The sequence below is a fragment of the Sus scrofa genome, chromosome 6, assembly GCF_000003025.6.
Source record: "Sus scrofa isolate TJ Tabasco breed Duroc chromosome 6, Sscrofa11.1, whole genome shotgun sequence".
NCBI classification, from domain to species: Eukaryota; Metazoa; Chordata; class Mammalia; order Artiodactyla; family Suidae; genus Sus; species Sus scrofa.
In genome coordinates this window covers 157778386-157803437 of record NC_010448.4, presented here as the reverse complement: position 1 = coordinate 157803437, position 25052 = coordinate 157778386, and the positions used below count along the sequence as shown (strand labels likewise).

The following is a 25052-nucleotide window of genomic DNA, read 5'->3' as shown; positions in this document are numbered from 1 at the left end:
AACTGAGACCTGTGCATGTAAAGTGCCGTGCCGCTCATGCCACAGGAGCACAAAAACTAGTGAATGGAGAAGTGGCCAAGGGGGCTCAGAGGGGGCTTCTTGGAGGAGGAGGCGAGACTCAGACACTTAGTTTCAGCCTATGTGGGAGCCATAGTCAAACCCCAGTCTCAGCCTTGGGTAGATGACCTTGTCCTTCATCTTTTTTTTTTTTTTCTTTTTCTTTTTTGCTTTTTAGGGCTGCACCTGTGGCATAAGGAGGTTGCCAGGCTAGGAGTCGAACTGGAGCTGCAGCGGCCAGCCTACGCCACAGCCACAGCAATGCCAGATCCTTAACCCACTGAGTGAAGCCAGGGATCAAACTCACATCCTGATGGATGCTAGTCGGGTTCGTTACCACTGAACCATGATGGGAACTCCTGTTCTTCCTCTGTTTGGAGGACACACCAGCCTTCCAAATCCGGCTCAGCCACCATTCCCCGTCAAACCCCCATCCTGCTGCTCCCAGGATTTTTAAATTTTTTTTTGGCTGCCCCATTGCATATGTAGTTCCCAGGGCCAGGGATCAGATTTAAGCCACAGTTGCAACCTGTGCCACAGCTGGGACAACCCTGGATCTTTAACTTGCTGCTTACCTGCTCTGCTGGACTGTGGTTAGAGTCCAGATAACTGCCTTAGAGACCTTAACTCACTTCACTCCTGTAGACCCAATTTCTCATCCGTGAACCAGGTCTGTTCCTGCAGATCTTGCTAGATCATTGGCAAGTTTAAAGACCATGGACCAGTGTAGAACTTGGCATGTAACTGGCCGCAGTAAATATTGGTTCTTTTCTTTTTCTTTCTTTCTCTCTCTTTCTGTCTGTCTTCCCTCCTTCCTTCCTTCCTTCCTTCCTTCCTTTCTTTCTTTCTTTCTTTCTTTCTTTCTTTCTTTCTTTCTTTCTTTCTTTCTTTCTTTCTCTCTCTCTCTCTCTCTCTCTCTCTCTCTCCCCCTTCCCCTCCCTCCCTCCCTCTCTCTCTCTCTCTCTTTCTTTCTTTTTTTGTCTTTTGACTTTTTAGGGCTGCACCCATGGCATGTGGAGGTTCCCAGGCTAGAGGGCGAATTGGAGCTGTAGCTGCCGGCCTACACCACAGCCACAGCAACGCCAAATCCAAGCCACGCCTGCCACCTACACCACAGAGGCGACTGTGAATCCTTAACCCACTGAACAAGGCCAGGGCTTGAACCCGCATCCTCATGGATATTGGTCAGGCTTGTTAACCACTGAACCATGACGGGAACTCCATATTGGTTCTTTTCTTTCCATTTATTTCATCTGGACTTCAGTTTCCTCAGTGGGCCAATGGCAGGGTTGGTTGGTCAGATGAGATGGTAAAAATGCTTTTTGTTGAGCACCTGCTGTTAGCACATCTAAATTTCCTGAGAGCTCTAAAGGCTACTAGCAGTATCCATCTAGCTTCACAGCTAAGAAGACTAAGGCTCTGGCATTGAGTCACTTTGAGCTGGTTAGAGAATTTGAAGGCTTGTCTGATACTAAGCTACAGCTGGGCCGTTGCCCTGGGAGTGTGGCTTTTCTCCTTGTCCTGGGCCGACCTGGCTGTGCCGAGGAACTGACACCTCTGCCTTGTGCCTGCTCTATCCCGTGACTCCAGGGACAGATGGTGCTGCTGGCTGGGTCCTCTGCCAGCTCCCTGGCCACAGGCCTGCATGCTCCCGCCATTCCCAGAAGCAGCCTCCTCATGGGTAGGAGGTGGCATCAGGGCAGTAATGGAAAGTAGCAGAGTCCGGTGTTTTGGGGACACAGGGATGAGTCAGACTGGACCTGTCCTCAGGTGCCCCCAGGCGGATGGGGAGACAGAGAGAGGTACCAACCAACAGCGACAGTACAGTGTGCCCAGGCTGAGACAGAGGGAAGCCCAGAGCTGGCCCCTCACAGCCTAGGGGAGAGGACAGTCTTCCCGGGGGTGGCTCAGCCTTGAAAACTTTTCCAGGCTGGGAAGCATGGTCCAGGCAGAGGCACCTGTACATGAGATGTGGGAAAAATCTCCTTCCCAAGGAAGGGGGAGAACATTTGGCAATGACCCCTTGAGGAGTTCCTCCCTAGCCCCCTTGCCCACTTGATATCCTGCCTGCGACTTCTTCATTAGTAATAATCTGCTCTCAGCAAGGCAGACGTTAATTCATGTCAGTAGACATTAAGTATGGAGCATCTCTTTTGGAGAAGAAGACTAGTGAGTGAGCGGAAAGAGCTGTGTTAGAGAGTTTCCTGCTGGAGGTGACGAATCTGGGGTTGCAGAGTTCCTCTTGTGCCTCAGGGGCTTATGAACCCGATTAGTATCCAAGAAGATGTGGGTTTGATCCCTGGCCTCACTCAGTGGGTTAAGGATCCGGCATTGCCTTGAGCTGGGGTGTAGGTTGCAGATGTGGCTCGGATCCCGAGTTGCTATAGCTGCAGCTCCGATTCCACCCCTGGCCTGGGAACTTCCACCTGCTGCAGGTACAGCCCTAAAAAGAAAACAAAGAAAGAATCTGGTATTGTCACTGCAGTGGCTGGGATTGCTGCTGGCCCAGGAACTTCTGCATGCCTGGGCATGGCCAAAGAAAGAAAGAAAGAAAGAAAGAGCTGTGGTAGTGAGAAAAGCGAAATCCCTCTCCCACTGCCCAGAGCCGTGAGCCCTCAGCTGGCCTGGGTCTCAGTTCCCTTTTCTATGCAAGAGGCGTAATTGTCCCTAGGATTTTGGTGGGGATTAAATGATATTATCGAATAAAGCCATTATATAATATATATAAATGCCTGGAACATAGTAGGTGCTTAAAAAAGTATAGTGGGAGGTGGGTGGGGGAGAGGCTAGTCAAGGAGTGCACACTTCCAGCAGTTCCTATTGTGGCTCAGCAGGTAAAGAACCCGATAGAGTGTCTGTGAGGATGCGGGTTCGATCCCTAGCCTTGCTCCTTGGTCTGAGGATCCAGTGTGGCCGAAAGCTGCAGCGTAGGTGACAGATGTGGCTCAGATCTCACATGGCTATGGGTATGGGTGTGGGTTAGGCCAGCAGCTGCAGCTCCGATTCAACTCCTACTCTGAGAACGTCCATATGCTGCAGGTGTAGCAGTAAAAAGAAAAAAAAAAGTACAAACTTTCAGTTAAAAGATGAATGAGTTCAGGAGGCCTAAAGTACAACATGGTGACTGTAGTTAATGATATCTTATCTTTTTTTCTTTTTTTTTTTTTTTTTTTTTTTTTTATCTTTTTGTCTTTTCTAGGGCTGCTCCCGTGGCATATGGAGGTTCCCAGGCTAGGGGTCGAATCGGAGTTGTAGCCACCAGCCTACGCCACAGCCACAGCAACACAGGATCTGAGTAGTGTCTGTGACTTACACCACAGCTCACAGCAGAGCGGGATCCTTAACCCACTGAGCAAGGCCAGGGACTGAACCTGTGTCCTCATGGATGCTCGTCAGATTCATTTCCACTGAGCCACGACAGGAACTCCTAATTATTTTGAAGAAGGGGTGAGGGTTTCCAGCAGTTGGGCTACTGCTCACTCTTTATTGGCCTTGGAACTGTCATGGTGCCTGTGAGTGGGTCACTTAGCATATGCTAATGTATTATAATGAGTGTATCCTGAGGCTTAAAGTCCCCTGGATGTCAGATCTTCTGTCATCTTGGGCCCGATTGGTTCTAACTAGCTTTGGTCACATCCTCAATGGCTATGTCATTCTTTGAAAGGTTGTGCCCTGCCCCCTTCCTTCCTATGTTAGTATTTCAGCAGAGCTGGGAAAAAAGTTATTGTGAGGCTCTGGGACTCTAGAGAGGCAGGTGGCCTTGCTCCTGTCCGCAAGGAGTTTATCTCTTTATACGTGCACCCCCTTTACAGTCTAGAGAGTGCCTGTAAGCACTTGACCTTGTCTGGTTATTCAAAGTCCAGGGAGTCAGCAGGCTGGCTGGCTGGCAGCACCGTTGCAGTGGCCCCCAGAGGGTGCTGAGTGGTGGTGCTGAACCCTGGCCTCTCCACGCCTTGGCATTCTATTCGTGACCTCCAGAAGGGGCTGTGATCCGCCCTGGGGGTGTGGCCTGGCCAGGTGGGGCCCTGCGGAAGGGCAGTGGCTTTCAAGTCTTCCTAAAGCAGCCTCAGATTTCCAGCTTGCTCCAGGGCTGAGCCAAACCAGGTGGGTCTCAATTTCCCTCGGACCCCTTAGGGAGGGTGCGGAGAGACCCTCATTCTCTGGTGATGCTGCCCCCCCAGGGCGGTGGGAGGGATGGTGGTCTGGAGTCAGAACGATCCGGCTGGTTCCGAGTTAGTGGCTGCCCCTTTCCAGCCTCAGTTAATAATGGGTCCGGGGGCCAGTATTTCAGATAGCTCTTTCCCAAAAGAGGAAAGGGAATATCAAGATAGAAGTCATAGGTGTTCCTTTTGTGGCTCAGCGGTTCGGTTAATGAACCTGACTAGCATCCATGAGGAGGAGGGTTCCATCCCCAGCCTTGCTCCGTGGGTTAAGGATCCGGCGTTGCTGTGAGCTGTGGTGTAGGTTGCAGATGTCGCTTGGATCCTGCATTGCTGTGGCTGTGGCATAGGCCGGTAGGTGTAGCTCTGATTCAAGCCCTAGTCTGGGAACTTCCATATGCCTTGGATGCGGCCCTAAAAAGCAAAAAAAAAAAAAAAAAAAAGAAAAAGAAAAAAAGACGTGTCACAAAGGCGAAGGGGAGGTGTAAGCAGCTAGGCACACATTTTATCGAAGTTTGCTGCTGGTCTCATGAAAGTTACTACTCGTTGCAGACATCAGTCATCGTTAAAGGATCTTAGCGTTTTTCTAGATGTGAGGAGATGCAAGAACTGGGCTCATAAAATCTAAAAATATCTAACTATCTGAAGACCTGTTGGTCCAGTTTTCCCAGAGCACCGAGTGGCTCGCTCCTGGCTTCGACCCTGAGCCCTGCTCCGGGAGGACTGCGGGTCGGCAGCTGCAGTGGCTCCTGTTTTACTCCATGTAGTGGCTGGTGGCAGTTCACACCTGGAAGGCAGAAGAGCTGGGAGGCAGCCGATGGAGGGTCTTCCAAGCGCCAGGCTTTGTCTCACACAAGTCCCCTGGGCTGGGGGATCTGATCTTCCTCCAGGGCTGGTGTCCCCTTGCAGCACCCCTGCCAGGCTCTGGTGTTGGAAGAACCCACGCCCAGTCTCGGCTCTGCCTTCTACTGGTAGCTCTTTCTAGTTCCCTGAGTTTCCTTGTCCTCAACTGTACAGTGAGGCTTCTTGCTCCAGGTTGGACTTGAGAATTAAAGGACCTCCAAGAACAAGGCCTGGCATTTCTAAAAAAGGGATTTTTGAGCTTCTGGAAGAGCAATTCTCAGACATCTCCCGTGCTGTCAAGGGACCCCTCTCCTACTGGCTCTGTCCCATTAGCAAACTAATGAGGTTTAATATCTCCTCACCTCCCCCTTGTCACCATGTCCCCTCCCAGATAGTCCATTCTTTCTTCTTCTTTTTTTAATGATTTTTATTTTTTCATCGTAACTGGTTTACAGTGTTCTGTCAATTTTCTACTGTACAGCATGGTGACCCAGTCACGCATACATGTATATGTTCTTATTTCTCACATCATCATGCTCCATCACAAGGGACTAGACATAATTCCTAGTGCTACACAGCAGGATCTATGGTGTTCTTTCTTTGCTCCCCTTTCCCACGAGAATCTGAAAGAATTTCCTGTGGTCCTGCTTCCGCTTCTTTCTTTAGGTCCACTCAAATGGGCTCTTCTCTCCTCCCTCCATCCCTCCTCCCGCCCCCTTAGACACCCCCCTGCAGGCCTCCCTCCTCCTGACACCCCCCCCCCAGGCTGGTGCTCCTCCCACCTCGCCCAAGGCTCCCTGTCTCGCTCGCAGGCTCCTTCTTCCCACCTGCCGTCTTTAGCTCTGTCTTTGCTCTCTCCTTGGATGCTGTCTGTTCTATTGCTATGACGGGGTGACAGACTCCCCCCAAACACAGTGACTTAGAGCAAGGACCCTTTTATTATGTCTTGAGATTGTGTAAGTCGGGAATTTGGGAGATGCTTCTGCCCTCTGTCTTGTGGTTGGAGGTTACTTGGTGGTGTTGAGCCAGTGGATGGGCAGGGCTAGGGAGTCCACGGTGGCTTCGCTGGTATCTGGCCCCTTACTGGGAATGGCTGGAAGGTGGGCTTCATGGGCACGTCATTCTGAGCAGCCACCTGGGGCCTTTCCGCATGATGGTTTCGGGGTCAGACTTCTCACCTGGCTGTGGGCTGCACCAGAGCGAGAGTTCCAAGAGCCCTGGGTGGAGGCTGCCGGGCTTCTCATGATATGGTCTAAAGTGTCACCACTTGAAATGCCACTAAGCGGAACCCAGATTCAAGAGAAGGGGATTAGACCCGACCTGGGGTCTAGGGAAGAGTAGCAAAGACCAACCACGAGTTTGCAGAGTCCTGTGGATCTGAAATGCCCGTGAACTCTCACATCCCCTGGTGCAGCTTCTCCCCTGACCTCCTAACTGGAGCATTCGTCTCCTCCTTGACATCTCTCTGTAAGTGTTTCGTAGGATCTCAGAAATTCTTGATTCTACCCCTATTCCTTTCTCCCTTGGTCTCCCCCAGTTCTGTAACCATCGCCACCATCTGCCCGCCGCTTGTCCAAAGCCTGAGTCCTCCCTGCACCCTCTCTCACTCTTCCTCAGGGGAGCCAGCCACAAGTGGGGCTGAATCTGCCTCCCAAGTATACCCGAGTCCATCATCTCTCTGATTCAAAAAATATATATGCATATTTTTGGTCTTTTTCCAAACCCTGTGTCGAGGGCTGACGTTCGGTAGGTTGCAGCAAGGGAGCTGTTTTGCTGTGTATGGGACCCTGACCTAGGAGCAGGTTCCCCACAAACGTGCAGTGCATGGCAGGCGAGGGGCAGCCACCTTTCTCCACTCCCCGTGTCCTAGGACAAAGGTATCTTCACCCCAGGCCCCGGTCCTGCTGTGCAGTGGCTGGCTGGTGGGGATGCTGGAGAAATGGCTATTGGAAGCCAACCAGCGTTCCCTTGGTGATGTCATATGGTTCCACCTGGCCGGATTCTGACTCAGGCACACAGTCATCATCTCACAGATGGTAGCCTCGCCCCATTGCATCACCTCTCTTTGGACGGAAGCGGTCCCCAACGGGGGAGGCTCCCTGCTTCTCTCTCATCCGGCAGCCTGCCCCCACGGAGCTGGAGCCGCAGAGGGATCTTAAAATGCAGGTCAGATTGCCTCCCTCCTCCCTCCCAGCCTCCAGCTCTTCCCATCTGGATTGAAATCCAATCCCCACTGTGACCTAAGGCCTTGGGTGGCATGGGACCTGTCTGTTCCAATCCCTGATGCTGTTCGAGCTACCCGGGCCACCCTGCTGCTCCTCTGGCAGCCAAGCTTGTTCCTGTCCCTCCCTGGGCTCTTTCCACCCTCTGCTCCCTTGCCTGGCACCCTCTGCCCCCAGAGTTTTGCCCAGTTGCTTCTACTTGTCACTTATTCAGATCTTGGCCCTGAGCCTCTGCAATGACTCAACCTAAAAGAGCTCCTTCTGGTCTCCCACCTTCTCTCTCTATCACCCCTGCTGTTTTTCTTCTTTTTTAAAACTTAAAAAAAAAAAACCCAAAAAACTGAAGTGTAGGAGTTCCCGTCGTGGCTCAGTGGAAACGAATCTGACTAGGAGACATGTGGCTGCGGGTTCGATCGCTGGTCTCGCTCAGTGGGTTAAGGATTGGTGTTGCTGTGAGCTGTGGTGTAGGTCACAGACATGGCTTGGATCTGGTGTTGCTGTGGCTGTGCTGAAGGCTGGCACATGTAGCTCTGATTAGACCTTGGCCTGGGAACCTCTATATGCTGCAACTGCGGCCCTGAAAAGCAAAAAAAAAAAAAAAAAAAAAACCCAAACCAAAAAAACCCCTGAAGTATAGTTAACTTACATTGTTGTTAGTTTATTTTATTTTTAATTTTTTTTTTTTGTCTTTTTGCATTTTCTAGGGCCGCTCCTGCGGCATATGGAGGTTCCCAGGCTAGGGGTCTAATCAGAACTGTAGCCACCGGCCTACGCCACAGCCACAGCAATGTGGGATCTGAGCCACATCTGCGACCCACACACCACAGCTCACAGCAACACCGGATCCTTCACCCACTGAGCAAGGCCAGGGATCGAACCCGCAACCTCATGGTTCCTAGTCAGATTTGTTAACCACTGCGTCACGATGGGAACTCCCCTGTTATGTTAGTTTCAAGTGTACAGAAAAGCAATTCAATTATATACACACACGTGTGTGCATATATATATATATATATATTCTTTTTCAGATTCTTTTCCATTGTAGATTATTACAAGATTCTGAGTATAGTTCCCTGTGCCATACAGTAGATCTTTGTTGTTTACCTATTTTATGTGTAGTCATGTGCATATGTTAATCTCAAACTCCTAATTTATCCCTCCTTCCCTTTATCCCCTTTGGTAACCACAAGATTATTTTGTATGTGATTCTGTTTCTGTTTTGTAGATAAGTTCATTTGTATCCCTTTTTAAGATTCCACATATAGGTGATATCATATAATATTTGTCTTTCTCTGCCTGACTTACATCATTTAACATGATAATCTCTAGATCTGTCCATGCTGCTGCACCTGGCATTATTTCATTCTTTTTCATGACTGAGTTGTATTCCATTGTGTGTGTGTGTGTGTGTGTGTGTGTGTGTGTACCACATCTTTATCCATTCATCTATCTGTTAATGGATGCTCAGAGTGCCTCCATGCCTTGGCTGTTGTAAATAGTGCTACTCACTGTTGTGCCTCTTAGAGTCCTTTTCACTCTGAGATCATCTTGTTCCTTTGTTACTGTCTATTCATGATTGATAAAGAGTCTGGGTCTTGTTCAATGCTGTATTCCCTGCACCTTGAAGGAAGGAATGGGAGTTTTAAAAAAGCCTAATGTTGGAGTTCCTGTTGTGGCTCAGCAGTAACAAACCTGATTAGTATCCATGAGGATGTGGGTGTGATCCCTGGCCTCGCTCAGTGGGCTAAGGATCCAGCGTTGCTGTGAGCTGTGGTGTAGGTCGTAGACGTAGCTCAGATCTGGCATTGCTGTGGCTGTGGCTGTGGTGTAGGCCAGCATCTGCAGCTCTGATTTGACCCCTAGCTTGGAAACGTGCATATGCCACACTTGTGGCCCTAAAAAGAAAAAAAAAAAAAGACAGAAAGAAAGACTAATGTTGATCTTCAGCCAGAATTGGCCTCTTTCTAACTTTGTTCACTCCTCTTTGTTCTTGGTTTTATTCCTTATAAGGACCTTCCTGTCCTCTGACCCAACCAGCCCTCACATTTGCAGCCAGAAGCCTGTCACCCAGGACACAAGTAGCCCACCTCCCTCACTGTCCCCCCTACTGCCTGGCCTGTCCCACTCCCTGTCCCCCCCTCACAGGGCTGGGCCCCACACTGCCTGCTGTACCCCAGCTGGAGGCTGTCTCCTCCCTGCCACCAAATCACTCCTGCCTTGAACACGTCTCCATCCCTCACGTCCACCGAGGCCTGCAGCAGCCACAGGGCCCCTCCAGCCACTAAACTAGAGCCACCACAGCACACATCTAGCTTAGAACAAAGGGACAGCAACAGAGGAACTTCAGTGCATGTTGATAGCGTGGATCTTGTTTATTTTCATCTTCTAGGTTTTACGTTTAAATGTGAAACCTTTCAAAAATTTTATTTATTTATTTATTGGCCACACCCACAGCAGATAGAAGTTTCCAGGCCAGGAACTGAATCCGAGCCTCATCTTTGACCTTTGCCACGGCTGTGGCCATGCCGGATCCTTTAACCCACTGTGTTGGGCTGGGGATTGAACCCAGGCCTTAACAGTGACCCTAGCTGCTGTCGTCGGGATTCCTAACCCACTGCCCTGCAGTGGGAACTCCTAAACGTGACAACCTTTCAGGTGGCCATCTAGACCAATGTGTCTTCATTCAGGCCCTTTGACCGAAAGTGGAAGAGCAGGCGAATGTGGGACCTCACGGAAGATGACCCCGGGGTTCAATTTAACTTATGTCTGCTCAACACCCACACTGGCCTGGGTCTGTGCAAAGGCGAGATAAGTCCATTCCTGCCCCCGTGAGCCTGGAAGGCCTTGCTCCACGCACCCGGGCTCGGTCTGGTGATCACTGCCTTCTGCTTCAAGAAGCTTCTGTTTCCTTTGCCAGCTGTCTGGAGCCTTTCAGGGGCCCTGAGATGAGAAGTTGCTGAGTCTGGCTGGTCTACGAGGGTCATCCGTGGGAGGCTTCCGTGGGTGTCCAGACTCCGTCCTGTTCCACATCTTGATCCACAGCTGAAGCCCTGGTGGTGGACAGAGGGCACATTTGCCGTGATGGTCCTGGACCAGGGCCGAAAGGCCCATTTGAGCCCCCACCACGGCTGGGAGCTTCCCGCAACTCTCCTGTCCACTGGAAGCCTGCCTCCTCATCCTTAACCTTGGCCTGGGCTCTGCCAGGCCACCTGGCTAGTCACAGTGGGCATCACTTTCCCCAGGGATCTGTGCAGACCCTTCCTGGTGGGACAGTTTCCTCTGTCCTTCAGCAATGCCTTGACTCTCTTTTTTTCTTTTTTTTTTTTCTTTTTTTAATTGAAGTGTAGTTGATTTACAATGTTGTATTTCAGGTGTACAGCAAAATGATTATACACACACACACACACACACACGTATATTCTTTTAGCTTCTTTCCCATTTTAGGTTATTACAAGATATTGAGTATAGTTCCCTCTGCTGTGCAGTAGGTCCTTGTGGTTTTTCCAGTTTATATGCAGTAGTGTGTATCTCTTAATCCCGAATTCCTAATGTATCCCCCCCTTCCCTCCTTTCCTCTTTGGTAATCCTAAGTGTGTTTCCTATATCAGGGACTCTCTCTCAGTTTTATATGGAACCTGAAAAAACAAATGATACACATGCCTTGGCTTTTAACACCATGGAGAGTTGATGCTTTGCAGGCACTTTCTACCAGTCAGATCCTGACCGGAGCCCTTGGTGTGTACTCTTCCTGAAATATCACTATGATACTATTATTCCCATTTTACAGATGTGGAAAGTGAGGTTCAGAATGGCTTACGTAAGTGGCGAAGGTTATCCAGGGAGACAGAGGTGGGGCTGGGATTCCTGCACAGCCTGTGTCCCCCTTGCCAGCGCCCTGTGCCTTCCTGTTTTTCCTTCTTCTCCCTCTGCCCTGCTCACCACCTCGTTTATGGGGTCAGAGTCCTCTGAGACAATGTAGGGCCCACGCTCGGGGGAGCGGGACTGGGGAAGAATGATAAGGCCACGCTGCAGCCACAGAGCCCGAGGCTGAGGAAGGACTTGGAACGTGGACAGTGCCGAGCAGAGAGCTGCTGGGCACCTGCTCAGCTCCGGAGTCCCTGCCAGGGAGCAGGCCAGGCCCAGCTCTGGGTCCCACCTTTCCCCTGTTGACTTGGGGCCTTAGAAGCAGCCCCTGGAGTGTTGGTGTCCTCTTGCTGGGCCTCCTGAGGTCCACTCCTCGTGGAAGGAAATGCCTTTTCTGGATGAAGTCACACCTCCGGTCCTCACGGCTCTGCTCTGCTTGGGAATGGTTCCTTGCACACTTGCGGCGTCGGGGGACGTCTGTGTGTTGTGTGAGGGGAGGGGAGCTGGGTGAGAGGACAGAAGGGCTGGGTGGGCAGGGGACCCAGACCAGCTGTGGCCTCTGGGGAACATGGGGACTGAGCCTGTAGGTGCTGCTGAGGGGCTGGGGCAGGGGCCCCACTTGCTGGGGAGGGCGACACCATCGCTCTGCGGGAGGGGACCGCAGGGGCCAGAGCAGCAGCTAGGGCCTCCAAGGGGCCACGGGGCTGCCAGCTTCCTGGGGCAGGAAATCCCAGTTGCGGCCAGAATCCCAAAGGCCTGAAAGCAGCTCAGGCCTGAGGAATGTGAGCAGCGGGGGAGGCTGGGAGGAGGCCCCTTTCCTGCCTCCCTTACTTCTCTTTCTTGGTGTGTGTGTGTGTGTGTGTGTGTGTGTGTGTGTCCTCTCTTCCACTTGCTCTGTTCCCTCCCAGCATCTATTCTTTGACCTCATGGTTTTGCTGTTCCCTCTCTTCTCCTTCTCTCTCTCTCTGACCCCTCTCTTCTCCCCGCTCCCCTCTCCCTCTCCCCCTTGCCCTCCCGGAAGGGACTTGTGATTTCTGTAGCTAGTGTCCCAGCTCCAAGAAACGTGTTTGCTTGCAGGATGCCGGGACCTGGCCCTTGGCCTGGCCGCCCGTTGCCATGGTGACTCAGGGGCGGTGTCTGGCAGCGGCCTTGCCTGTCTGGCAGGGAGGGCGTGAAGGGCTTTGATGAGGAGAGAGGCTAGCCCCGTTCTCCACAGTCCCTGAAGGACCCACCTCACTGCCAGGGGTGGGGGAGGTTGCCTGTGGATGTGGGTTCCAAGCTGGGTACGGTCAGGGGGCTCTGCCTGAGAGGCCACAGAGTGGGGGCCGGTCACACTTGGGGTCAGGCTGCCTGTGTACAGACCCCTCCTGCCTCTCCCTGGGGTCTGCTGGAGGTAGGGGTGGGAGGTGGCAAACAGCCCTAAGGAGGGAAGCTGAAGGGAGGGATAGATGGAAAAACCAATAGGCAGACCTGCTCCTTGGGGGTGTCTATACCAGCAGGGAGTGAGCCTCCTGTCTCTAGGAGCAAGCAAGCGCATGTTGGATAGCTCCTGGCATGGGGAGTGATTGTAGCTGAGTTTTCTGCACCTGAGAGGGCATATCTCGCTGTCCCTGAGGTTTCCTCCCATTCTCACAACTGAGCATTTACAGAGTTTAGTTTTCCGCTGACAGAGAGCTTGCAGGTTCCACACTGGGGTTGGCGGCCTCACTCCCCCATGGGCTGCTGGCCTTGAGCATCCAGTAGTACAAGTGCCAAGACCCTGGACTGTGCTGGGAGGAAGTGCAGATACCATCACTGTTTCCTGCAGAGGCTGTGCGGGTCGAAAGGGAGGAGAGCTTATCTGAACGGGTCCAGCCTGGCACAGCTGCCTGGGATGCAGCACGGACTGTCCTGTCCGTCAGACAAGGGGGCAGTTACAGCAATGTGCCCAAGCAGCCTCAGCCCTTGAGCTGAATAGACTTGGGTTCAAGTCCCAGCCCTGCCCTTTACTGGCAATGTGACTTGTGTGTGTGCATGATACTTACCCTTTCTGAGCCTCTGTTTCCCCATCTGTAAAATGGGAGTAGTGACACCATTCAACTCAGGGCTGGGTGAGACTCGAAAGAGATAAAGCATAGAAAATGTTTTGCATGGCGACTGGCACATACTCAACAATTCAGCAAAGGAGTGAGATTGTTCTCAATCTCACCTGCGTACCTACCCTTGCAATTTTATAAACGAGGAAGCTGGGGCCAGAGAGATGAAAAAACTTGCTCACGGCCCATCGGTGTTTAGATCTGGGACATACTGCAGGGACAGTGCCCGGACAATGCAGAGAAGCAGAACTGAGGATGTTGGCTGAGGCTAACTGGAACCCCCCACAGCCAGTCCCTGCGGGTTCCATCAATTTTCCAGCCCCTGCTGCCCCTCCATGTCCTAGGACCTCCCAGGTCACCCCTGTCTTGGTTCTGTGAAGGTCAGGACCCACCTGGGCTGTCCCACACCTGCAGACAGGCCCTCCTCAGACTCAAGAGGTACTGGAATAAAACAAAGGCTGAGCCACTGCAGTTCCCAAGGCACTTTCTCCTCCCCTTCTCTTTCTTTTCTTTTTTTTCTTTTTGTTTTGCTTTTTAGGGCCACACTCAAGGCATATGGAAGTTCCCAGGCTAGGGGTCAAATCAGAGCTGCAGCTGCCAGTCTACACCATAGCCACAGCAACGTGGAATTCAGGCAGTGTCTGTGACCTACACCACAGCTCATGGTAACGCTGGATCCTTAACCCACTGAGTGAGGCCAGAGATCGAACCCGCATCCTCATGGGTACTAGTCAGATGCGTAGCCCTCTGAGCCACAGTAGGAACTCCCCCATCCCCTGCCTTTTCCAGAAGTGAAGTGAGAAGGCTGCTGGAGGAGAGACAAGTGTGGTTCAGCCCAACCGCCCCGTCCTGTGCAGCCTCCCTCACAGGGCACGGAACGCCACAGGCAGCCGAGCATCCTCAGGTTGGGTCTCCTTTAACCCTCACTACTCTTTTTTTTTTTTTTTTTTGGTCTTTTTGCTATTTCTTTGGGCCGCTCCCGCGGTATATGGAGGTTCCCAGGCTAGGGGTCGAATTGGAGCTGTAGCCACCGGCCTACACCAGAGGCACAGCAACGCAGGATCCGAGCCGCGTCTGCAACCTACACCACAGCTCACGGCAACACCGGATCATTAACCCACTGAGCAAGGGCAGGGACCGAACCCGCAACCTCATGGTTCCTAGTCGGATTCGTTAACCACTGCGCCACGATGGGAACTCCACCCTCACTACTCTTGGCTGGAAACGAGATGGGGATGGTCCTCCGCTTCTCAGTAAGTTACCCAAGTTCTGCCCGACTCGAGGCCCTTCGCCTAAGACCTTGGACAGACAGCCGCCCCCCACCCCGGCCTCAGATTCACTGTCCGCACCAGCTGGCGGTTGTGATCAGTTTCCAAGCCCTTTTCACTCCTGTGGTGCCGAGGCCAGGGCTGCCCTGTGGAGAGCTGGCGACCTTGGACTTGGGACATCCCTGCATCTCCTGTGTACCTTGTCGGTGACAACACCTCAGATGGGTCTTGTGGATCAGACGAGACAGGAGAGGGCAAGCGTTCAGGAAGTGGCCCCCTGGCCCCCGGCTGGCTCCTCAGTGGGGCAGGGGAAGTTCTCCCAGTGGAGGTGGGTCTCAGGTTCCAGACGAGGCTATTTTTCCCCTTGGGGGTGGAGGGAGGCAGGGATGTTCGGATGCTCTCTTCTAGAATGGGGTGAGGGGGCAGATCCTCTAGTGGGGAACATCTCTCGGCCTCGTGCCTGTATTCTCCCTGCCAACAAGGGGTGACAATGGCGGGAACTGGGGGCTCTCTGAGCAAGCTCGTTCAGTTGGTCCACAGGGAGCCAGGCTCTGTGCTGGGCCCCGGGGACGCCAGTAGAGAGAGAGGGCTCCTGCCTGGGGGATCTTCATGTCCAATGGCCCGCAAGTCCCCCTGTGATTACATGAACGTTGTCACAGAGTTCCCGTTGTGGTACAGTGGTTAACAAATCCGACTAGGAACCATGAGGTTGTGGGTTCGATCCCTGGCCTTTCTCAGTGGGTTAAGGATCTGGCGTTGCCGTGAGCTCTGGTGTAGGTTGCAGATGTGGCTCGGATCTCATGTTGCTGTGGTTGTGGTGTAGGCTGGTGGCTACAGGTCCAATTAGACCCCTGGCCTGGGAACCTCCATAAGTTGCGGGAGTGGCCCCAGAAAAGGCAAAAAGACAATCCATCAATCAATCAATCAATAAACGAACGTTGTCACAATGGAGAGCATTCCAGAAGGGAGGTCCGTACGGCCTGGAGCACAAGGATTGGGGAAGAGAGAATGGAGCTGAGGGGTGAGTTGTGGAGGGGGGAGGAGAGGGAGGGGTGCTCTGGGCAGAGGCATGGCCTGGGAAGAGCCTGGTGGTGCTCGGGGCCTGATGGGTGTGAGGGACTGAGAGGCCAGTGTGGCTCTGGGCACATGGTGTGAGCAAGCCTGGGGTGCAGCAGGGAGTCTGCTGGGGGCTCGTGGGCCTTGTCAAGGAGGTCCTCCAGTAAGCCAGACACTTTCATGGTTGGGAAGAGGCTTAGAGATTCCCTAGTTAAATGCTCTACTTGACAACTGAGGAAACTGGGCACAGAGAAGTAAAATAACTCACCCAAGCCTCCTGCGGAAGATGGGCTGATCAAAGGGTCATTTATATTCTTTTTTTTTTTTTTTTTTTTTTTTCTCTTTTAGGGCCGCATCCATGGCATTTGGTGGTTCCCAGGTCATGTACAGGTTCGGGCTAGGGGGTTGAATCAGAGCTGCAGCTGCCAGTCTACACCATAGCCACAGCAATGCAGGATCCAAGCCACGTCTGCGACCTACACCACAGCTCACGGCAGTGCCGGATCCTTAACCCACTGAGCGAGGCCAGGGATTGAACCCGCCTCCTCATGGATCCTAGTCAGGTTCATTAACCACTGAGTTCCCTTTGAACTCCTATATTCAGTTTTATAGGAAGGCACTGAGCTGGAATGCCTTCTGAAGCTCTGCTGCATAGGAGGGATGGGGGGAGTTCCTGTTGTGGCTCAGTGGGTTAAGAACCCAACTGGTATTCATGAGGATACAGGTTCGATCCCTGGCCTTGCTCAGTGGGTTAAGGATCTGGCATTGCTGTGAGCTGTGGTGTAGATCACAGACGTTGCTCGGATCTGGCATTGCCATGGCTGTGGTGTAGGCTGGCAGCTGCAGCTCTAATTTGACCCCTAGCCTGGGAACTTAATATGCCGCAGGTGCAGCCCTAAAAAAGACAAAAAAAACCCAAAAAACCAAAGGAGGGATGGGGCTCTAGTGAGGCAGGCTTAGCTCAGGATGTCAGTTATGTCCCCTCCCCCACTTCCCATCCAGGGGCAGCATGGAGGCCCTCCCATCCCCTCGTCCACACAGGGAGGGCACAAGAGCAGCTGTCAGAAGGGGATGACCCACCCCTGGCCAGCCTGCTTCAGACTCTGGGCTCCAGGCGGGGATTCAGGGCGCCGGCCTCTGTGCTCTTCTTGGTCACTGCCTGGCTGTGTGGCGTGGGGTAGTTTGCATCCCCTCTCTGAGTTTCAAATGGGAGAGTTTCTTCATCTTCTCCATCTCTGAGGCCTGCGGAACGGCTATAGAGATATAAACGTGAGCCTTGGCTGGTAGGTCTGGGCTTGTCTTAAACTCTGTCCCTTCCCAGATGCTCAGAATTCATGTACTCACTCTTAGCCTTGGTTTGCTCATCAGTAAAATGGGTAGAATAGCAATGCCTCGGGAATTCCCATCATGGCGCAGCAGAAACGAATCTGACTAGTATCCATGAGGATGCAGCTTCGGTCCCCGGCCTTGCTCAGTTGGTCAGGGATCCAGCGTTGCCGTGAGCGGTGGTGTGGGTCGCACATGTGGCTTGGATCCCACATGGCTGTGGCTGTGGCCTGCAGGTGTAGCTCCAATTCAACCCTCTAGCCTGGGAACCTGTATATGCCATGAGTATAGCCCTAAAAAGCAAAGCAAAACAAAAAACAAAAAACCAATGCCTTGGATAATAGGTGTAAGAATTGAGATAATACACGAGAAAGCTTCTAGTATAGAACTTGGTACATAGTAGGTGTTCAATTAAGTGCTAACCAAATGAATGGCATATAAGAGGTGCTTCATAAAAAATAATGGTTTAGGAGTTTCTGTCGTGGCGCAGTGGTTAACGAATATGACTAGGAACCATGAGGTTGTAGGTTCGATCCCTGGCCTTGCTCAGTGGGTTAGGGATCCAGCGTTACCGTGAGCTGTGGTGCAGGTGGCAGACTCGGCTCGGATCCCTGCGTTGCTGTGGCTCTGGTATAGGCTGGCAGCTACAGCTCCGATTGGACCCCTAGCCTGGGAACCTCCATATGCCGTGGGAGTGGCCCTAGAAAAGGCAAAAAGACAAAAAAAAAAAAAAAAAAAAAAAAAAGGTTTAATTCTCTACCTTTCCCACCCCCGAATCTTGTCAGGTGCCAACACGCCCTGTAGCTAGAAGTAAAATGAGAACGTGTGTGTACAGAGCCCTGAGTATCATTATCTGTTTTCCAGAATGAAGATGTTATCTGATGTGGCATGATAATCAGAAGCCTGTGCAACAGGCCACTTATCCCAGCCCTTCCTCTGGCCTCACAGACGAGCCACCCTCTTTTAATCTGTTTGGTTCCCACTGTTACCCTTCTTAGCCTTGTCTACTGGGAATCTCAAGGCCAAATGCCCTTCTCTATGGCAGCACCTTTGTGCAGCTGGATTCCTAGCCTAATCGCTCCTCCCTTATTTGGCCGCTTAGCTCTGTTTGCATTTCAAGTCCCTCTGTGTGCATGGTCTGTGCACAGGCGCAGGCAACCTCAGAGCCTTTTTTGGGAAGAAGATCAGGGCTAGGCTTGAAGGGATGTTTAGGAGGTTGGCAAACGCCTCTGCCTCGCTAGTGGGAAAAACCGCTGAGAGGACGCTGGTTTCTCAGAGCCTGGAGCCACCTTTGTGGGGACAGGGCACCAGCTTGGGCAGCTCCCTCATACTGCTGGAGTGCTGGCTGGCAGTGGGCCAAGGCAAGGACTCCCTAGCCCCTTGGGGCCTGGCTTCCAGTGCCCACCCACTGGAGAGGCCGGGGGGAAGCGTGGGTGAAGCAGGGCTGTGCCGTCTCGCTCCCTGCACTTGACTCTCTGCTCCACTGTTGCGGCTTTTTGAGTTCTCCCAGAACCTCTCAAACCAGCTCCTGGGCTTGCTGCAAGGTTCTGGTGAACTCGTGTGAGAAAGTACTATGGCAACAGTCAGGTTTGAGCTCCTATATAGGTGTCTCCCAGATACCTTTCTGTAGGAAGCCCACTCCGCTCGCTAATGCTAGCATAACGTGCAATAAATGTTAGCCACGTGGCGGGTGTGTGCTAGGAGCTTTGAACACTTGCTCACTTCATCCCCATCCTGACCCTTGGATGTAGGTGTTATAATCCCCCAGCCCCTTTCTGCCTTTTTTTTTTTTTTTTTTAGAGCAATACCCACGGCATATGGAAGTTCCCAGGCTAGGGGTCGAATGGGAGCTACAAATGCAAGTCTACACCACAGCCACAGCAACGCAGGATCTGAGTCACATCTGTGACCTTTACCATAGCTCATGGCAATGCAGGATCCTTAACCCACTGATCAAGGTCGGGGATTGAATCCATATCCTCGTGGATCCTAGTCGGGTTCCTTAAACGTCGAGCCACGAAGGGAACTCCCCTCCCCACCCCCACCCCCCTTTTTATGCCACACCTGCAGCATGCAGAAATTCCTGGGTCAGGGATTGAACCTTCACCAAGCAGCAACCCAAGCCACAGCAGTGACAAAATGAGATTCTTAACTGCTGAGCCACCAGGGAACACCTAGAATCCTGTTTTTACAATTGAAGAAACAGGCTCACAGAGGTGGGCAGGGCAGCTTGCGTGAAGTCACACAGTCAGTGGTGGAATTGGACGTGATCACACAGTTAGTGGTGGAATTGGACGTGAGCCCAGGCCAAGTGGGGGGAGCTGAGAGGTCAGCTCCTCCCCTCCAGGGCAGGGGGGCTCTTCTGCTCGAGGTGGTTCTTGAAGGCACTAAGATTTCTCTGCTGGCTGGTCTCCACATCTGGCGCATCACTGCAGGCCACTCCCCTCTCCAGGGGGCTTTCTTGGTTTCTGGGGACTCCTTGGCCTCTGTCCCTCTGTCTCTACCCACACGGGTACCTGTGCCATCCCACCTGCTTCCCTTTGCCCCAGCCACACCCTTTCCTGGAGAACCTGCCGTTCCTGCTTTTCCTTTCGGCTGTTCTTCAGCCATCTCTGGACCTTAGACTGTCCTTGTCTTCAAGTCTCAGCTCCAAGGTCGCCCCTGTCATAAATCTTTTTCTCCTCCATAAGTGTTTATTCGGCACCTGCTCTGTGCCAGGCCTGAGTCTGTCCCTGTCTGATGGGGCAGGCATCTGTGGAAACAGTGACAGCACGGCTCTGTCAGGGCTGTGATGCAGACAAGTGAGCCTGCGGGGCCAGGGGGGCCCTAATTGTCTCTGGGGAAGAGGCTGGGATGGGGGTGGGTGGGCAGAAGCGGGAGGAGGAGGGACTCACTTGGCAGATGGGGCAGATGCTGGGGTCCAAGGTGAAGGCAGCGCCTACGTGGCAGAGGAATGGAGGCGGGTCAGCGTGTGCTCTGAGCTGCTGAATGTGATCTGAAGTTGGGGGGCGGCAGGGTCGGGGGCGGGGACAGGAGCCGCAGAGGAAGGCCTTGAACCTGAGAGGGGTAGGAAGCCCCGGGGCAGTCTTGAGCAGGGGAGGTGCCTGCTCATCAGTGAAGTTTTGTGTGGTCTTAAGTTCCACAGTGGGAGGAGTTGCAGGGACTGGGTGGGGTCTCCTGCAAGGCAGGGTGCAGGAGGTGGATTCGGGTTTTGGAAAGATCCCTCTAGTGCTGCACAGAGGCTGGAAGGAGGAGGTGGGGAGGCTGGAGGCCTGTGGACAGGCTGTGGAAACAACCCAGGGAGCCAGCAGGGTGCGGGCCTGAGCAAGGGTGCTACCTGGGGGATGGAGGGAATCAGGTTAAGGCTGGTGGTGTGGGCCTGTCGACAGGTTGCCCAGAAGGAACCCCGGCCCAGGAGGCTTTGCCCTGGGCCAGCCGTTCCCTCTGCGTGCCTCAGTCTGCCCAGCTGTGAAGGGATTGGGCCGAGTGGCCTTTCCTGCTCTGACCCGGCTGCTGTGTCACATGGTTCTGGCCGAGGAGAAGGGACACAGAGCCCACCGTGTCACCAGCTGGGGCCTGGCCTGGGATTATCCGATCTGGCCATGTCTGTTGCGGCGGGGGGCCAGCGCTTGGCATCTGAGAGTGCACCTCTCTGATCCTCAGATGCCCTCCCCATCAGCTGTCTTGGCTCAGCCTGCCTGGCCAGCCCAGGCCCTGACTGTCCAGGGCCTCTGTTCTCCCCGTGACTGGACCTAGAGGGGAGTGGCTCGCCTCTGGGGCCCCATTGGCCAAGCCCTGCCTGGACCACAACACGCCCCCTGCCTCCCGGGCTGGCTGGCTGCCTGCGGGCCTAGGGACTAGGAGGAGGCCTGGCCTGGCCTGGCCTGCTGTGACATAGCAGACTGCCTCGGATCTCAAGGAAGGAGTTGGGAGTCTGGAGGCTGTGCCTGCAGCCACCACAGCTCCTTTGCCATCCCCTGACCCGTGCTCCCACCCAGGGGCTCTGAACTCGTCTTAGGGAAGCCGGGGCACAGTACCGTGGGACTTGTCCCTCAGCTTGCCTGGGGGGTGGGGTGGGGTGGGGTGGGAGCTCCACCCGGCTCAGAGCACAGTATTTGCTGTGTGTCGGGGCTCCTTAGCTTCCTCACTGGAAATCTCAGCTGGCCGTGCCAGAACCTGCAGGAACAGACCACAGAATCCTGGAACCAGGGCTGGGGTACCTTGGGGACTGGTCCTCTCCCCTTGCCCCTGCCTGGTATGTGACAGATGAGGCTCACGAGAGAAGGAGACTTGCTCAGCATCACATAGCACCTGAGAGACAGAGCTAGGATTTGAATGCAAGTCTGCCTCCAGACATCCCTCTGCAGAGCTTTGTTGAGGTCCTACTGTGTGCATGAGCACTAGAGCAGGAGCGTCTCAGAGGGTTGGCCCAATTTATCTCAGGTGCTCAGTGTCTGGCAGAGGGTCCGATATGGAGGAGATACTTGGTGAATGAATGAGTGATTGAATGAATGAACAAGGCAAAGATCCTGCCTCCAGGCATATAGACTCCCGTGGGTGGGACTTTTGTGTCATAGAAGGGGAAATAGGAGGTGGTAGGAGCGGAGATGAGCTAGGTGGGAAGCAGAGAGGGGTACTGACTGCCAGTCTAGGGCTTTTTCCATCCTCACTTTTCTCATCTGTGAAATGGGATAAATGGACTTCACCCTCTGCCTGCCTGGATCCAGTGAGGAAAATAGGCTTGTCAACAGGGGCATGGGGCGGGGGTGGGGAGTGGGGGGCCTCCCTGCGCGTCTATCCAGAGCTGTCCAGAAACTCCGCACACCCTTTTTTTTTTTTCTTCTGCTCCCTTGACCCTCTGCATCCATCTTACCTCCCCCATTGCCCTAGCTTTCCCCAGGGCTGCTTTCTGGCATGTTCTGCCCAAAACCCCTAGCTGTGGGAGGCATTTGGGAAGAGTGCAGGTGAACGGAGCCTGCTTGCCGTCTCCCTCTTCCGCCTCCCACACCCAGAAAGCCAGCCATCCGCATCCGCATCCACATCCAGCCAGCCCCCCCGCCCCCCCACCCCGATGCACACCAGGCCCGAAATGCCTTGGCCGTGGTTGCCATGGTGACAGTTCATGCTGCTTGGACTGCAGCTGCCGGCCAGCGAGCTGCCTGCAAGAGTCTGCAAGGCTGGCAGCCTGGCACTCACGGGACTCCTGGGGTGGCCACCCTCCTCTCTCTCCTTTTGGTTCCTGGCACTGAGCCTGGTACCCAGGGGTTCTTGGGGATAAGCTGCCTCTCTGGGAACCCATAAGCTGATCTGGGTCTGAATGGCTTGGTTCAAATCCCAGTTCTACCACTTTGGGAGTTCCCTGACTTTAAACAAGTCCCCTTGATGTGTTTTGAATTTATGGAATTAGCTACGAGGTCTTTGTGAGGGGAATTATCCAAAGAGTATAGGCTCCCAACCCCCAGCACAAGTCCCACCTTTGCCCTTAGCCATCCCTGCCCCCATCCTGCCGCACTGGCAGGGCCAGCATCGGGTCATGGCACTCTTCGCTGCTGAGTCTGCATCCAGAGCCTCGGACTCCTCGTCTCGGGCCCCAGGAAGCCCAGCAAGCAGGGCAGTGTGGCGAGTAGGACCCCACGCTCCGTAGCTAGACCTCTGGGGGTCACAGCTGGGCTTGGCACTTATTTGGGTCTCGGATTCTGCATCTTGCTATTGCATTGATCTATTTTGTTTGGCCAGGTCTGTGACATGGGAAGTTCCTGGGCCATTGCTTGAACCCTCACCACAGTGTGACCCAAGCCACAGCGGTGACAATGCCAGGTTCTTAACTCACGGAGCCACAAGGGAACTCCATTTCCTCCTCTTTAAAATGAGAATAATAATGTCCCTCTCAGGTTTGTAGTACAGTTAAAAGTCGAATTGTAAAGTTCTTAGAAGAATATCTGATACTTGATACACACTTTATAAGTGTTAGCAGTGACTGTTGTCACCGCAATTGCTATTGGCCATGAAAATTGGAACCCATGTCCTGTCCCTCCTGTCATCTTTTTCACATGGGCAGGTGGCACCAGCTCTTGCTCATGGTCTGACGAGGCCACTGAGAGATAGGATGGCAGAGGGGCTCCCCTTCCTCATCCCACCCCATCCAAAGGCACGCCCCACCTCTGCTGACTGGGGAGTAAGACAAGCTGGGCCCTGGGCAGAAACTCCACCTCTCATTCATGAGTTTGAGGGTTTTCTCTGCTGGTTCTCCAGCCGGCAGCTGCCGCAGCCCTGGCCAGGATCAGACAGCTGCTCAGTGACGGCCCAGAGCCCTCCTTGTCAGCAGAGCCAAATGCTGAAGACGGATGAGCACCCAGCAGAGGTGCTGCTTCCCCCGTCATCTGAAGCAGGAGGAGCCCGAGGAGGGGGCCCTTATGGGATGAAACGGGAGCTACTTCTTGAAACACTTTATTGAGAACAAATCCCTAGGCTTGACTGCTGTAGGGCTTGCTTGGCCTCTCAGAAGAGAGCGGGGGAATCTTTCAAGAATGAAGGTGTGGCGTTCCTTCGGCTCAGCGGGTTAAGTACCCGACCTAGTGTCTCTGAGGATACGGGTTCAATCTCTGGCCTCGCACAGGGGTTAAGGATCTGGCATTGCTGCAAGCTGCAGTGTTGCTGACCCCTAGCCTGTGAACTTCCACATGCTGCAAGTGCAGCCCTAAAAAGCAAAAAAAAAAAAAAAAAAAAAAAGTCTGAGGCAAAAAAAATTTTTTTTTTTTTCTTTTCTAGGGCTACACCCACAGCATATGGAGGTTCCCAGGCTAGGGGTACAATCAGAGCTGCAGCTGCCGGCCTATGGGATCCAATCTGCGTCTGCAACCGCAGCTCACGGCAACGCTGGGTCCTTAACCCACTGAGCAAGGCCAGGGATCGAACCTGCAACCTCATGGTTCCTAGTCGGGTTCATTAACCACTGCGCCACGACGGGAACTCCTGAGGCAAAATTTTAAAAAGCCCGCACACCAGCCAAATTCCCCCCCAAACCCCGGGGTCCAAGTTTGCGTTAACAAGGAGTTCCGGGCCCAAAGGGAGCTGGGCAGGAGTTCCCGTTGTGGCTCAGGTGGTTAAGAACTCTAACCCTAACTCTAACCCTGAGGATGCAGGTTCAATCCGTGGCCTTGTTCAGTGGGTTAAGCCCCCAGAGTTGTCTTGAGCTGCAGTGGAAGCTGCAGACATGTCTCAGATCTGGCATTGCTGTGGCAGTGGATTTGGCCAGCAGTTGCAGCTCCGATTTGATGCATGTACAGCTCTAAAAAAAAAAAAAAGAAAGAAAACACAAGGAAGTTGGGCATCCAGAGAGTCCCTAGGGTCTAAGACCCTGGGCTGAAGGGTGCTGGCCCCTCTTGGAGGTGGGGTCTGTGGGGACTGACTGGCCTGGGAGATCCTGCTGTGACTTCACCTCTCGGCCCCTCTGTTCCCCAGGGCCTGGCCTCTGTGTTCTCCAACCGAGCATCCAAGAAGTCGGCCCCCCGCTCTGAGAACAACATGGGTGACGGCGAGGGCTATCGGAACCCCACGGAGGTGCAGATGAGCCAGCTGGTGCTGCCTTGCCACACCAACCAGCGCGGCGAGCTCAGCGTCGGGCAGCTGCTCAAGTGGATCGATGCCACGGCCTGCCTGTCTGGTGAGGCTGCACGGGGCACAGCGGCCCTCCCTGTCTGGGCCCCCCACACCCCAGGAGCAGCCTGTTATCAGAGATGGGCGGTCCCCCGAGTGCTGCCCATCTCCCATGGCTCTCGGGCTTATTCAGCTCCCAACGTTGGGGAGAGTTGAGTGGAGCTGAATTGAGCTCCTTCTGTTGCCTGTAGTGCCCCAGGCGTCTCCAGCCCACAGGAAGCTCGCAGCCTGGCTGTGGGGGGACAGACGGGCTGCCCCCCAGCACTGTTCGATGGGGGCTGGGAAAAGGAGGTGGAAGAGGGGCTGTGGGAGAACAGGCCAGAGGACTTGAACCAGCCGTGGGGGGGACAGAAGGGATTTTAGGGGGCCTGAGGGTAAGGATGACTCAGGCAAGGGGACAGAGGCAGGTGAGGGGTGCGGGGGGCACTCGAGATCAGGAAGTAGAATAGCGGGGGCAGGGTCACGTGTTCCTTCAACAGCTGCTTATTGAGCATCTACTGCGTGCCAGGCGGGGCTCCAGGACGG

At 53.6% G+C, this 25052-nt stretch overlaps 1 protein-coding gene across 5 annotated transcripts in view; it reads left to right on the top strand.

Moving 5' to 3' along the window:
- ACOT11 (acyl-CoA thioesterase 11) overlaps positions 1-25052 on the top strand; it is an 82364-nt gene that overhangs the window by 28843 nt on the left and 28469 nt on the right. For 3 of the 5 annotated variants that reach the window (XM_021096589.1, XM_021096588.1, XM_021096585.1), the window contains exon 2: positions 24333-24534. In XM_021096589.1, coding sequence (XP_020952248.1) covers positions 24396-24534 — 139 coding nt within the window. In that variant the 5' untranslated portion in view covers positions 24333-24395. Of the gene's footprint in view, positions 1-3447; positions 4162-5864; positions 7227-24332; positions 24535-25052 lie in introns of those variants that run through there. The other 2 variants (XM_021096587.1, XM_021096586.1) reach the window with 2 other exon arrangements.